The sequence below is a fragment of the Panthera uncia genome, chromosome C2 (assembly GCF_023721935.1).
Source record: "Panthera uncia isolate 11264 chromosome C2, Puncia_PCG_1.0, whole genome shotgun sequence".
NCBI classification, from domain to species: domain Eukaryota; kingdom Metazoa; phylum Chordata; class Mammalia; order Carnivora; family Felidae; genus Panthera; species Panthera uncia.
The window spans coordinates 96,185,704-96,200,224 of record NC_064810.1 but is presented as its reverse complement, the minus strand read 5'-3'; the positions used below and the strand labels follow the sequence as shown (position 1 = coordinate 96,200,224).

General features: G+C 37.4%; 1 protein-coding gene across 2 annotated transcripts in view; it reads right to left on the bottom strand.

The window, feature by feature from the left end:
• Nucleotides 1-14,521, bottom strand: part of ZBBX (zinc finger B-box domain containing) — a 129,129-nt gene that overhangs the window by 87,577 nt on the left and 27,031 nt on the right. For both annotated transcript variants that reach the window (XM_049628595.1, XM_049628596.1), the window contains one exon: nucleotides 9,781-9,876. In XM_049628595.1, the coding sequence (XP_049484552.1) occupies nucleotides 9,781-9,876 (96 nt within the window). The remainder of the gene's footprint in view (nucleotides 1-9,780; nucleotides 9,877-14,521) is intronic.

Sequence of the window (14,521 nt, the reverse complement as noted above, 5' to 3'; positions counted from 1 at the left end):
ATACACACACACACACACACACACAACAAAGCATGTGTGTAGGGGCGCTGTCAAATATATATGTATATATTTGACATATTGTCAAAAATTTTTAAATCACTTAGTATCCAGAAAAATAATAAAATGGGATGATCTTCGTCTAAATAGCTGTGCCTTTCAAATTTTATTACAACAGTAAAAAATTCTATTTAGAGAGCAATCTTAAAAGTGAGTCAGATTAGGAACAAAAAAATAACATAGGAAATACACACCTGCAATCTTTCCATTTGCAGTTTTGATGCCATATAATTATGCACTATATTAATTATCTTGGCAAGTACTTACTATTGTTTTCAACTAATGTTACATGTATACATCCAGATGAGTTAGCTGCTTTCAGTAATTACTCACATTTGAGCTACATGAGAAAGAAATGATTTTCTATGCAGTGCTCTTAATAACAGATTTTGAAACATAGCAGAATAAACTCCCTAACAAATAACAATCAATACTTTGTCATATTTGGTTTTTATATACAGTAATGCTGTTACATCACAATTGAACATTTTTATTTTATAAAGACCAGTGAACATAAATTGCTGTAAACCTTGTCAGATTCCATGAAAAAACTTTAAGATAGTATTACTAGCACCTGCAAATATCCAACAACAATGTGATTGATTAAAGTTTTGGACATGTAGTTAGACTAATAATCTTTATGGTCCCCTCCAAAATTGAGATTCTATTATTCTCTATTTGGATAATGAGGAGGTCTGTATTTTTCTAAAACTTTAGTTCACTGTTTTTTTTTTCACATAAGCTTTCCAAAATATATATTACTACAATAATTTCGAAGACAGCCCTAAAACCAAAAGTAACAATTTCATTAATTCTTTAGATGCATGATCATTAATATACTTTGTTTTCTAGGTTCTAAATTTAGATCGGTGTTGAATTTTTTCAAATACGATAGCCTGACTAATAAAACCTAATGTCTGGAGCACCTGCTATAAGCTGAATATTTTTATATCTGTTGTCACTTAATCGGATCCTCACAACCACCCTGCAAGTATACGTCTTTCAAATGTCATCTTTTCCTTTTCTCTAGCTTCTCTTAGTACTAGCATTGAAAAAGTCATCACAGATGTGGTGTCACTGAAGTGTTGGCTATTAACTGTCCCATATCTAGGGCTTCTCAAAACTTCTTGTCAATATTCCTCCGAAGAAGATACACAAATGTCCAATAAGCACATAAAAAGATGTTCAATATGCATAGTAATCAGGGAAATGTAAATCAAAACCACAATGAGATATGACTTCATGCCCAGTAAGATGCTAGAATCAACTGTGTCTCCCTCTCTCTCTGTCCCTCCGCTGGTCACACTCTGTCTCTCTGTCTCTCTCTCAAAAATAAACAAACATTGAAAAATAAATTAATTAAAAATAAATCTTAAAAATGATGCTAGAATCAAAAAAGTGAGACAATGGAAGTTCCTCAAAAAGTTAAAAACACAAATACCTTATGATCCAGCAATCACATTACTGGGTATTTACCCAAAGAATACAAGAATAACAATTAAAAGGGATAGCTGCACCCCTATGTTTACTGTAGCATTATTTACAATAGCCAAGATATGGATGCAGTCCAAGTGTCCAACAACTGATGAATGGATAAAGAAGATGCTAATGTTAGCCATAAAAAAGAAGGAAATCTTGCAGAGAGTATTATGCTAATTGAAATAAGTCAGTCAGAGAAAGACAAATACCATATGATTTTATTCATACATGGCATTTAAGAAACAAAACAAACAAACATAAGGGGGGGGGGAAGGAGGAAAATCAAGAAACAGACTTTTTTTTTTTTAATTTTTTTTTCAACGTTTTTTATTTATTTTTGGGACAGAGAGAGACAGAGCATGAACGGGGGAGGGGCAGAGAGAGAGGGAGACACAGAATCGGAAACAGGCTCCAGGCTCCGAGCCATCAGCCCAGAGCCTGACGCGGGGCTCGAACTCACGGACCGCGAGATCGTGACCTGGCTGAAGTCGGACGCTTAACCGACTGCGCCACCCAGGCGCCCCAAGAAACAGACTTTTAACTATAGAGAACAAACTGATGGTTACCAGAGGGGAGAGGAATGAGGAAAAGGGTAAACTAGGTGATGGGGGTTAAGGAGTGCACTTGTCTTGATGAGCATAGGGTGATGCATGGGAGTGTTGAATTACTAGATTATACACCTGAAAGTAATATAACACTGCATGCTTTTTTTTTTTTAAAGTGAGACAAAAAAAAGTGTTGGCTAGGACACACAGAAATCACAACTTTCAAATTCTGTTGACTGCAGTGTCAAATGGAGCAGCCACTTTCAAAAATACTCCAGCAGCTCCTCAAACAATTAAAGACCGAGTTATCATATGAACCAGGAATTCCACTATTAGAGACAGAGCTAAGAGAAATAAAAACATACGTCCATGTAAAAGCCTGTACATATGTGTTCACAGCAGTACTGTTCATAATAGCCAAAAGGGGTAAACAACCAAATGTCCATCCGACAACGGATAAACAAAATGTGGCGTATCAATATATACAATGAAATGTTATTTAGCCATAAACATAAAAGTACAAGGATGAACCTTGGAAACCTTTTACTTTTACTGAGTAAAAGAAGCCAGTCATAAAAGACCACATATTATACAATTCAATTTATATTAAATACAGGCTAATCTACAAAGACAGAAAATGGATTCGTGGTTGCCAGAGGATCGGGGAAAGAAGGGTATCAGGACATGTGGTAGTAGCAAAAGGGTATGGGGTGTCTTTTTAAAGTGATGAAAATGTTCTACAATCAATTGTGTTGATACTTACACACTATCTGTGAATATACTAAAATCCACTCAACTGAATTGATAAATGGATAGTATGTGAGCTGTTTTAAAAATATCCTTGCCAATGGTGCCTATGCAAGTGTCTTCATTTATCTTTCAGGTATCCCACCATTTTGTGTTTTGAAACTGCCTGGTAGGCAGTGCCTACCAAGAAGTCTGCCCGGGTTAACTGAATTTGCAGTCTCACAAGGCTATCATCGGAGCAGTCCTGGCATCGGTCTACTGAGAAGGATAAGAACAGGGACAACAGTTTGCTGACAGGACAGCATCAGTTGTTCTTCTTGAGTGGGAGTCTTGCCACAGTTCACGCACAAGTACAGCTCAGATACATGAGGATGACGTCGTCTCAGAAGCCTTATCTTCCACCAGGTCAATCCTCATCTGCGTGGCATCCAGAGTCCCACAGCAGAAGCCACGGTACAAAGCTCACCACACTCAGAGACCTATGGCTTACTCCAAGTATTTACGTTCTCACATTTGAATGCAAGTTGGCAATCAGGACTCGTGTTTACCGTTAGTATGTTGTCTAGGGACATACTTGACATTACTACCTTCATCTTTTTCCCAGGAAAAGAGCTAAAAAAATGAACTCAAGTTCAAATTCTCAGACTTAAGAGGAAAGGCTTTTGCTGGTCCTTCAACAGAACACAAAACATACCATAAACTCCTTTAATTACCCAGTCTTTGGTTTTCAAAATTCAGAGAAAAATATACTTTGCTAGTGAAAATATCATTTTAAATTATGTCAGGAGCTTGATCAGATCATTAGGGATTCATTCACGTTTCAAAAATTTGATATATGTGTGTCAGGTACAATGTTAAGCACTGAGAATACAGTGATGAACAAAACAGAAATAGTCCCTTTCCTCACAGGATTTGAAACTTATCAGAAGATATAAAAGAATGAATAGTCAATAACAACATAGTTAAAAAAAACCCTTTGATAGAGGACGTATGAAGTGACAATCATACCAAAAAACAATAAACACAGACTGTTGGCACAAGAGGTATTTGTTAATAACATGATTCATATTTAAGAAACAGGAAAAAAAAAAAAAGAAACAGGAGAAAAACATGCCATGAATCAGTTGTTTATACATGTTTAAGTATTTTGTTTTTTCTTAGTGTAATATTAACTAATATTTATAAGTAGCAAGTTTATACAAAATATTTGTATTACCTGGACTCTAAAATCATGAGAACTTATGATAATTCTTTGTGAAGGGAACATTTACTCCCCGTCCTTACACATCTCTCCTATTGCTGAGACTCTGGAGAAGGAGGTGAACATGCTCACCTCGGCCCCTCCTTCATTCTCCCTCTGAGCACAGCCTGTCCAGAGAAGGATACATTCCAATCTAGATATCCATTAAGAGGTTTAGTGGGTTGGCTCTGCCACGCCAAAGGGAAATGTCTGCAGTTTAGGGGTGGGGGTGAAAAAATGTTCAATTCCAGGAAGAATCAGGAAGCTGAATTTGTCTGGACATTCACACCACAACCACTGGTTCTGACTGCAGCAATAATAAAATTGATATTTTGATTTCTACGTTTTCACTCTAATATCTATTTCTTCCTTGGTTCAGAATCTGAAAAATGAAGGAAGAGATATTATACACTGACCTTCCAAAATTGCAGCACACTCTGAAATCAGGCCAAAAATTATCTATAACCCCACTCTGAATGACATTATTGATGGGTCAGGTTCCCCAGGAACCAAATTCTGAGGTTTGCCTGCCTGCCTTTCAGTGGGAAGTGCTCTGAGGAGAACAAGTGTGATGTAAAACAGAGGCAGATGTGGGCAAAAGGGAAAGCTGGGTTTGATGTAGTTGCCAGCTCCATGGGAGGAGCTGTGATCGCTGTCAGAGCTGCTCTCAATCAAGGCAGGGGTCTGCTGAAGTTTATGCCCGCACGCAAACCAGATACGGGACCACGGAATGGGCTGCCCCAGAATGGGAGTGTAAGCTTGGAGGAGGAGAGATCCAAATGCCATCTATCTGCAGGTAGCACTCCAGGCAGCTGGGAAAGTGAGTATCTCAGTTCTCAAGAGGAAGAAATCAGTGACACACCATTGCATCTATAATACGTGTACACACAGCATCTGTAACGGGTCCACTGAGATCATCCAAGTGGGTAACCATGATATTATCCAAGTGACGAGCTATGATCTAAAAATACTGTATTATTCTGAACATTAACAGAATAATGATAGTGTGAGCCTAAGAGCTGATATTAGTCATTGTCAACTAAGAGAAAAAGACTACTGTAAAGTCAATAAGCATAAGTAGTAATCTGAAGATGTTCCCATAAGTATTTTCTTTTTTTTTTTTTTTTTTTTTTTTTAAATTTTTTTTTTTTACGTTTTTTTTTTTTTTTTGGAAAAAAGAGAGATTGAGTATGAACGGGGGAGGGGCAGAGAGAGAGGGAGACACAGAATCGGAAACAGGCTCCAGGCTCCGAGCCATCAGCCCAGAGCCTGACGCGGGGCTCGAACTCACGGACCGCGAGATCGTGACCTGGCTGAAGTCGGACGCTTAACCGACTGCGCCACCCAGGCGCCCCTCCCATAAGTATTTTCAAGCAAAAATGTATCCCCATTTATATCTATATAGGCATATCTTTCTTTGGAGATTTGAAAAAAAGTAAAGAGGCTATGTATAAAGGCTTTATAACAGAAAACATGGAAAATTCTACCTCAGTTATCGCTTCTCTCTTAATGAGAACACCCCCTTTCCCAAGGTCTCTCCTTTATGGTTACGAAAAATCTCCATTTCAATTGAGAAAATATACATACCAGAATCTATTCATGATTTAACTAATCCAATCTCCCTTTGTGCATGTCATATTTCATAATGGAATATGTTTTGTTTGCCTTCTCCCCCATCTTCTATTATGTCTGATTAACCTTGTCTCTTCAGTTTGATTGTTGTTAAAAGGAAACAGAAATGCCTGATAGATTAAGACCTTATTTTTCATCAGTGTGAGGTTTACTCACTGAAAAACACTATTGTTCCAACCCTTAAAGTGTTACAAATCATTCTAAATATAGAAATAGGAGATTCATCCTAGTAATTCCTCTCCTGCATTTAGTTTATTTTGTAGATAATTAACTATGTAACAGAGATTGGAGAGGTAAAAAAAAAAAAAAAAAGCAAAAACAAACAAACAAAAAAACTTGTGTTGGAATCACTGCCAAGTATAAATCAATCATAAATCAAAAGATAAGCCCTTTGAAATTATGTCAGTCAACATGGAAATGGTAATAATTTGCCTTTAATTTTTTTCAAGGATTTACCTCTTAAGTAAAAGAAGGCATGCAGTACAAAATGGTCTCTGTTGGGGCGCCTGGGTGGCTCGGTCGGTTGGGCGTCCGACTTCGGCTCAGGTCATGATCTCACGGTCCGTGGGTTCGAGCCCCGCGTCAGGCTCTGTGCTGACCGCTCAGAGCCTGGAGCCTGTTTCAGATTCTGTGTCTCCCTCTCTCTCTGCCCCTCCCCTGTTCATGCTCTGTCTCTCTCTGTCTCAAAAATAAATAAGTGTTAAAAAAAAAAATTCAAAATGGTCTCTGTTGACCGTGAACTTTGTAAAGATTCACTGGGCTGTAGGATGGTGGCAGAAACAGTTCATAGCAATCAAATTTGGCTATGCTTTAAAATACCCAGAAATGTCAGCATAAAGAATATAAAGTAGAATGGCCATTAGCCAAGAATGCTTGATTTTTTTTTTTTAGTATTTATTTATTTTGAGAGAGAGAGAGAGAGAGAGAGAGAATAGGGCATGGGGAGAGATAGAGGGAGAGAGAAATCCCAAGCAAGCTCCACGATGTCAGAACAGAGCCTGGTGAAGGGCTCCAACTCACGAACCATGAGATCATGACCTGAGTTGAAATCAAGAGTCAGATACCAACCGACTGAGCCACCCAGGCGCCCCAGAATGCTTGCTTTTGGTATAGCAATGCTTAATAGTCAGATATCAAACGCCTGCTCTAACTTCTCAAATTTGGTATGAATTCAGCAGTCAACAACAAAAAAATCTCATGCCTTTGACAGTTGCCAAAACAGTGGGAAGCTAAAAATACCGTATGACTTATTATTGAGGGCTAAACAAGAGAGAGACACCATTCACTGCTGACCAGTGGTCATCAGGCCAGGGCAGAAAGCAGCATCAAGAATCTTAACTCCTAGGGAAAGACCAGAGAGAATGATAGAAACAAGGAGAAAAAGAAACAAGATGACTGCAAAAAATTAAAGGCCAAACAGAGAACGAAATAAGAAGAAAATGGCAGACAGCTAATGGGACAGTTGGTTAAAGTCAAGGAGTGACGGCAGAGAATGGGTAAGACATGTTAAAGAAGAAAAGTGAAGTACTAACCAGAGGAGCAAATCTCTTAGAGGAAGGTGTAGCTACCCATACTACATCAGCTAGTCGAGGCCTCTTACTGTCATAACAGCTGGTGGTCAAAATAACCAGAAGGTGTCACCAAAATATAGTGAGGATGTGTTCACTGTACTCTTTACTAAGAAGGGAGGGATTATGTTTTACTTTTTGTTAAAGCTTCCTTTAAAAAAAAAAACAAAACATTTTTTAATTTAAGATCTTCTGAATGAATAAATGGTCAAATTTACATGATTACCTGGAGAAAATCTCCTGCAAAGTATTTCATTAATTAGCAATCTGGGTAAGTGAAATCATATTATATAAAAAGAGTAACAATATACGTTTAGCTCCCAACATGTGGAGTTTCTCTAGACTTTTTTTTCTAAGTTTAGCCTCCTAATTTGATTTCCTCAGTAGGCAATGAACTTCCCAGGACTATCCTCGAAATAGCATCAAGTTGCAATTTTGGCCTTCACAGAATGGAGAGCAACACAGAGAAGTAATATGAATGTGGAAAATATTCTCTATCGGTGTTTAACTTTAAAACATATGCATAAAGGAACCCCTGTATTTGAAACCTCTCAAGAATTCACTGTCACCTGCTATGCTGTTTGATTCGTATACATATTATAAAATTCACTATGTTAACTTTCAGAGATGAACGTGTCTTCCACAAGTTGAGATCCACTAGGAACTTAAATAACATTTTTACTATTTCTGACTTACCAATCTTTCCTCCCCTGCAATCGAAATTTGTAAATATGATGCTGGTAGTATACAACAGTATAGGATACAGAGTATTTAGTCAGTAAATATTAATTTTCTCTTCCTTATCCATTCTGTATTTAGAATTATATAAGAATCTCATCTACAAAGATGATGTTCTCCTTTTTAAGATATAGAAGACAGCCATTTTAATGACATTAATATGGAATAGAAAAATGCTAAATGTTTAGAAAACATACACTATGTTGTGTTAGTAAGCATGACTCGACACTTATCATCCCGTTTGTCTCTGGATAACAATAAGGTATATCACAGCAAAGTTTGACTGCCTTTTGAAATTTATTTTGAGTATGTGTGTGTCTGTGTGATGTACATGCGACAGAGGGAGAGGGAGGAAAAGAGAAGGGGAAGAGGGAGGGAGAGAGAGAAGAAAATCAGACATAGATAAATCTTGAAGGTCAAATACTGAAGTTGAGAGAAGGAGCCGGTTCTCTTTTTTGTTTTGTTTTGTTTCTTCCATACAAGCTGGCATGGTACCTAATTCACTGAGTGACAACTCAGAAAACATGCTGAAAAAAATCACTGAATGGACAATTCCTAATATGAGCTCACAAGGGGTATATTCTTCACCTTTAAAGTGGCATGCCTTTAAAATCTATATTATTTGTATGTTAATAATCACATTCACATTTATAGACATTAATTTTCATTTCTTTAACTGTCCAGTTGTACAAAACTTCCTGAAGCAGTAGGCGTTTTTTAGTTTTGTTTTCCTTCATCATTCTACCAGGAGGCTACCAATGAGTAGCCAGCCATTCAAAAGTAACTGAATTTGGTAAATACTGATATGAGTAAGGTCTATTTTATGTTTTGTGGCTATTATGACTTGGGTCATCAGTATCCTTGAGAGTTACCAATATAATATTTATACTGAAGTCACATGTAAAAACTGAAATCTACCAGTGATCTTTCTAAATACAGATCTGATCATCTCCTTCCTTTTGCCTACAAGATATTAAAATCTTTAACCCATTACACTAGGTCCTCGTTTACCACTTTTATCCTCAGGTCCTTAAGAGTAGGATCCTAGCATTATTCTTCTGTTTAAGGTACTGCCTAGCACATCCCCTGCTTTCGAAAAGGCATTCAATAAATATTTGTTGAGTAAATTACTGTGCAACGAATGAAATCTATGACATAACAGTCCATTGTTAAATGTAACTGGCATAATATGTCATATATATATTTAGCCATATTTATCACTTAAATCTTAGAATTTTTAAACCATCTGACAGAGTTTGAGTTTAAAAACAATGATTATACAAGGAAAAATAAAAGCTTCTACTATGTAGAAAGAAAAGTAGAAACCTGAGAGATAAGCTTATTTAAATGATAATGGATGAGGACAAATGAAAGACTAAATTAAAAAAAAAACATGAAAAGAAAATATAGAGATTTCTTTTTATAAACTATATAGAAATAATACTGAAACTATATGTTCTTTTTAAACCACAATAGATACAAAATGCTGTCTAATTTTTAAATGTCAAGTTCATAGATAAAATGCATGATCTAAAAACTCTAATCAAGCTAATGTTTCAAGAACTATATTAAAACACAGTTTAAATAGCAAAATAGAACCCAGATTAGCATTCAGTAAAATAATTTTAAGATATATGTAAAGACTGTACATAATAGAATTTTAGAAATTAATATAAATCATCCTAAATTCTAGATAACTAAACATGTTTTAAATGTCTTCGTGCTGAAACATTTTATAAATACACTACAAGTAAAGCATTTTAAAAAGCGATACCTGCAAAAGAGTTGTTCTATGGAGCTTCAGTGCCCCCTTCTGGTGAATTTTAGCAAAGCAACCTGAGCAATAATCTTCGCCACACTCAAGGCATACCTTAAAAGACAGTAAAACATCATGCAATATTATAAAAATGTGAGTTTGAGAAAACGTTTGCATAAAGAAGTCATCGTTCTCATATTTACTTCTCCAATGACATATCTAGATGTCATAAGAACTGAGAAGCTCATGGAAACTGGAACAACCACTTGACCCCATTAAGATGTAATTGAGGGGCACCTGGGTGGCTCAGTCGGTTAAACGTCCGACTTCACCTCAGGTCATGATCTCACAGTTCGTGAGTTTGAGCCCCGCGTCGGGCTCTGTGCTGACAGCTCGGAGCCTGGAGCCTGCTTTGGATTCTGTGTCTCCCTCTCTCTCTGCCCCTCCCCCACTCATGCTCTGTCTCTGTCTCAGAAATAAATAAACACTTAAAAAAAAATTTTTTTTAAAGGATGTAATTGAGAAAAACTAACTTGTAAACTCTAATTACTCTCATATCAAAATAAATATAATAGCTGCAAGTAGGTTTTAGATATGTATTAGATGCATATATGTATCTACAATTTCTGGACAAATCATAAAAAACCAGCAACCTCAGGCCAAACTTCTTGACCTGGCAAAGGCTAAACAGCGTTATCTCTGAGTCAAAACTACTTCATTTTTATAAGTTTTTAATCTCACAATGCATATAGTATTTTTCCCCAAAAATCTCCACATACTTTTTTGAATGGCATTACGTCACTGGTGATTCTCAAAATACGGTTTAAAAAATATTCTTAGGGGGCGCCTGGATGGCTCAGTCAGTTAAGCGTCCGACTTCACCTCAGGTCATGATCTCACACTTCGTGGGTTCAAGCCCCGTGTCAGGCTCTGTGCTGACAGCTCGGAGCCTGGAGCCTGCCTCAGATTCTGTGTCTCCCTCTCTCCCTGCCCCTCCCCTGCTTGCACTTTGTCTCTCTCTCTCTCTCAAAAATAAATAAACATTTAAAAAAATTTTTAAATTATTCTTAGAAGATTCCTCAAAGGAAAGAAAGTATAAGAAAAAGACCTCGATGCAACTACATCAACACATCAGCAGTTTTTATGACTAGTGAAATGATTACGGACAAGTTTGTATTTATCTTTCAAAATCTGTACACTGTTAAACTGTATTTTTTTAGGTTTCTGGATAAATTGATGTGATGTCCCTATACCTACGAAGGCATCGAGTAAGACTTAAAAAGGAAAGAAAATGGAATTTTTGCTGCAAGTGCACTTACTGCTGTGCAGTTGTATGGCCACATCAACACCCTTTGTGAGCTAAGAAGCAGTCCAAATGTCTAAGACCCCTCATTTTCTTGAGTTTGGCCTAGGTTAAGAATGCTAACAGCACAAATAAGGAAGTGTGAGGGTTTGGAGGGATGATGTAAGAAAGTCTATGTCACATGGCACAAAAACAGACACATAGACCAATGGAATAGAATAGAAACCCCAGAACTAGACCCACAAACGTATGGCCAACTCATCTTTGACAAAGCAGGAAAGAACATCCAATGGAAAAAAGACAGTCTCTTTAACAAATGGTGCTGGGAGAACTGGACAGCAACATGCAGAAGGTTGAAACTAGACCACTTTCTCACACCATTCACAAAAATAAACTCAAAATGGATAAAGGACCTGAATGTGAGACAGGAAACCATCAAAACCCTAGAGGAGAAAGTAGGAAAAGACCTCTCTGACTCAGTCGTAGACCTCAGTAATTTCTTACTTGACATATCCCCAAAGGCAAGGGAATTAAAAGCAAAAATGAACTACTGGGACCTTATGAAGATAAAAAGCTTCTGCACAGCAAAGGAAACAACCAACAAAACTAAAAGGCAACCAACGGAATGGGAAAAGATATTTGTAAATGACAAATCAGACAAAGGGCTAGCATCCAAAATCTATAAAGAGCTCACCAAATTCCACACCCGAAAAACAAATAACCCAGTGAAGAAATGGGCAGAAAACATGAATAGACACTTCTCTAAAGAAGACATCTGGATGGCCAACAGGCACATGAAAAGATGCTCAACGTCGCTCCTCATCAGGGAAATACAAATCAAAACCACACTCAGATATCACCTCACACCAGTCAGAGTGGCCAAAATGAACAAATCAGGAGACTATAGATGCTGGAGAGGATGTGGAGAAACGGAAACCCTCTTGCACTGTTGGTGGGAATGCAAACTGGTGCAGCCGCTCTGGAAAACAGTGTGGAGGTTCCTCAGAAAATTAAAAATAGACCTACCCTATGACCCAGCAATAGCACTGCTAGGAATTTACCCAAGGGATACAGGAGTACTGATGCATAGGGGCACTTGTACCCCAATGTTTATAGCAGCACTCTCAACAATAGCCAAATTGTGGGAAGAGCCTAAATGTCCATCAACTGATGAATAGATAAAGAAATTGTGGTTTATATACACAATGGAGTACTACGTGACAATGAGAAAGAACGAAATATGGCCCTTTGTAGCAACGTGGATGGAACTGGAGAGTGTGATGCTAAGTGAAATAAGCCATACAGAGAAAGACAGATACCATATGTTTTCACTCTTATGTGGATCCTAAGAAACTTAACAGAAACCCATGGGGGAGGGGAAGGAAAAAAAAAAAGAGGTTAGAGTGGGAGAGAGCCAAAGCATAACAGACTCTTAAAAACTGAGAACAAACTGAGGGTTGATGGGGGGTGGGAGGGAGGGGAGGGTGGGTGATGGGTATTGAGGAGGGCTCCTTTTGGGATGAGCACTGGGTGTTGTATGGAAACCAATTTGACAATAAATTTCATATATTGGAAAAAAATAAAAATAAATATAAAAAAAAAGAAAGTCTATGTCACAGAGCCCACATTCCCTTCGATCCTTTCTCATTTCCCCTCTCCCCACTTAGCGTGCCCACTACCATTCTTCCCTTCCTTCCTCTCTCCACCTATCAAGGAATCCTAAGCAGAAGGCAGCTAGGGAAGAGTGGGGAGAGGTTGACCAAGCTCTTCTACCTTGCACTGGTGAGTGACTGACTGAAATGTGCAATACAGTGATGCCTCCCAAACTGTACTGTGCATATGAATCACCTGGGATTTTGTTACTGTGAAGACGGGTTCAGGAAGTCTAGAATGGGACCTGAGATCCTGCATTCTAACAAGCTCTCAGGTAACGTCCACGCAGCTGCTGGTGTGCAGACCACACGTCAAGTAACAGGCACTAGAATGTATAGGACGTGGAAAAGTAGACTAAACTCTTATTAAAAATCCAGCAGGAGGATGTCTAGATGGCTCAGTCAGTTGAGCATCTGACTCTTGATTTCAGCTCATGTCACGATCTCACGGTTCGTGGGTTCGAGCCCCACATCAGGCTCTGCGTTGACAGCATGGAGCCTGCTTTGGAATCTGTCTCCCTCTCTCTCTGCCCATCCCCCGCTCGCTCACACTCTCTCTCTCTGTCTCAAATATAAACATTAAAAAAAAAAACAGGAGCCCATTAATGTTTTAAAAGTGTATTACAAGTCACCATTTGATGACTCTGTTACCTACAATAACGTGGCCAGATTTATTAAATATAAGATGATTAACACAACATTAACAATAACAACCAAAGGTTAAAAGAGCAAGAAATTATGTACAGGTAAACAAAACTAAAAAGGAAGGTTAGAACCACATAACAACATCCACACTGAGCATTTATGCACTGTTCTAAGGGCTTTGTATGTTTCATCTCATTGAATTCTCACAACAACCCTATAATAAGGTTAACGCGACCATTGTGTCTCCATTGTGAAGATGAAGTAACCAAGGAACATAATGATTGAGAATTTGCCCAGTCACACAGCTAATGAAGCCAGGATTTTAATCCCACAGTCTGGCTCAGAGCTCAAGCTCTCACCCATGAACCAAATTACTAAAAATCACATTTACCATTAACTGCAGCACTGATCATTTATTGAAAAACCTTGATAATATCTGCAATTAAATAAAAATCCAGTATGTCAAATGATTATCAAAATCAAATGCATTTTTTTTCAAATGTGATTAGCTATACAGAACTGGATTTTTCATTCAAGTGAAGAAAAAAAAAAACACTATCCCTAATATCAGAATTAGTCCTACACTTTCAACTCACGTTTTAAGAACTAGTTTCTTACAGAAATGATGATTAAAACATTACCTAGATCCATAATATTTAAGTGTAAAATCAAATAAAAATCTATAATTTCACATACATACATGGCGTACTATCATATTAATGTAGATTTCAAAATGTATTCTGCATAATTTTCATTTATTTGCTAATATCTTAATAAATTTCTTAGACATACTTGGCACTGTTTTCACAAGGTAATATAGAAGACTGGAAATCAGCTTCAACATAGAATTCTAAGCCAAGTATTTGTTAACAACAGATTTTTAATGAAAGTAGCCAAACGGATGTTGTAGACTAGAAGATCAAAGCTGGAATTGCAGAGTAAGCTTATATATTTTGTTATACAAGCATATTTGGATTTAAATTGGGTTAAAATGACCGCCAACTGGAAAATCTTTTTAGGCAGTGTGTATAACTGGCAGAAATGTACTAAAAATGTAGATAAGGACTCCATTCCACCACAGATGCTTCTTCAATGATGGAATACCCAAGTGCAGTTTTAGCAAATATCTTTTTAATTTGATCAAGCCTAGATCAGTTGT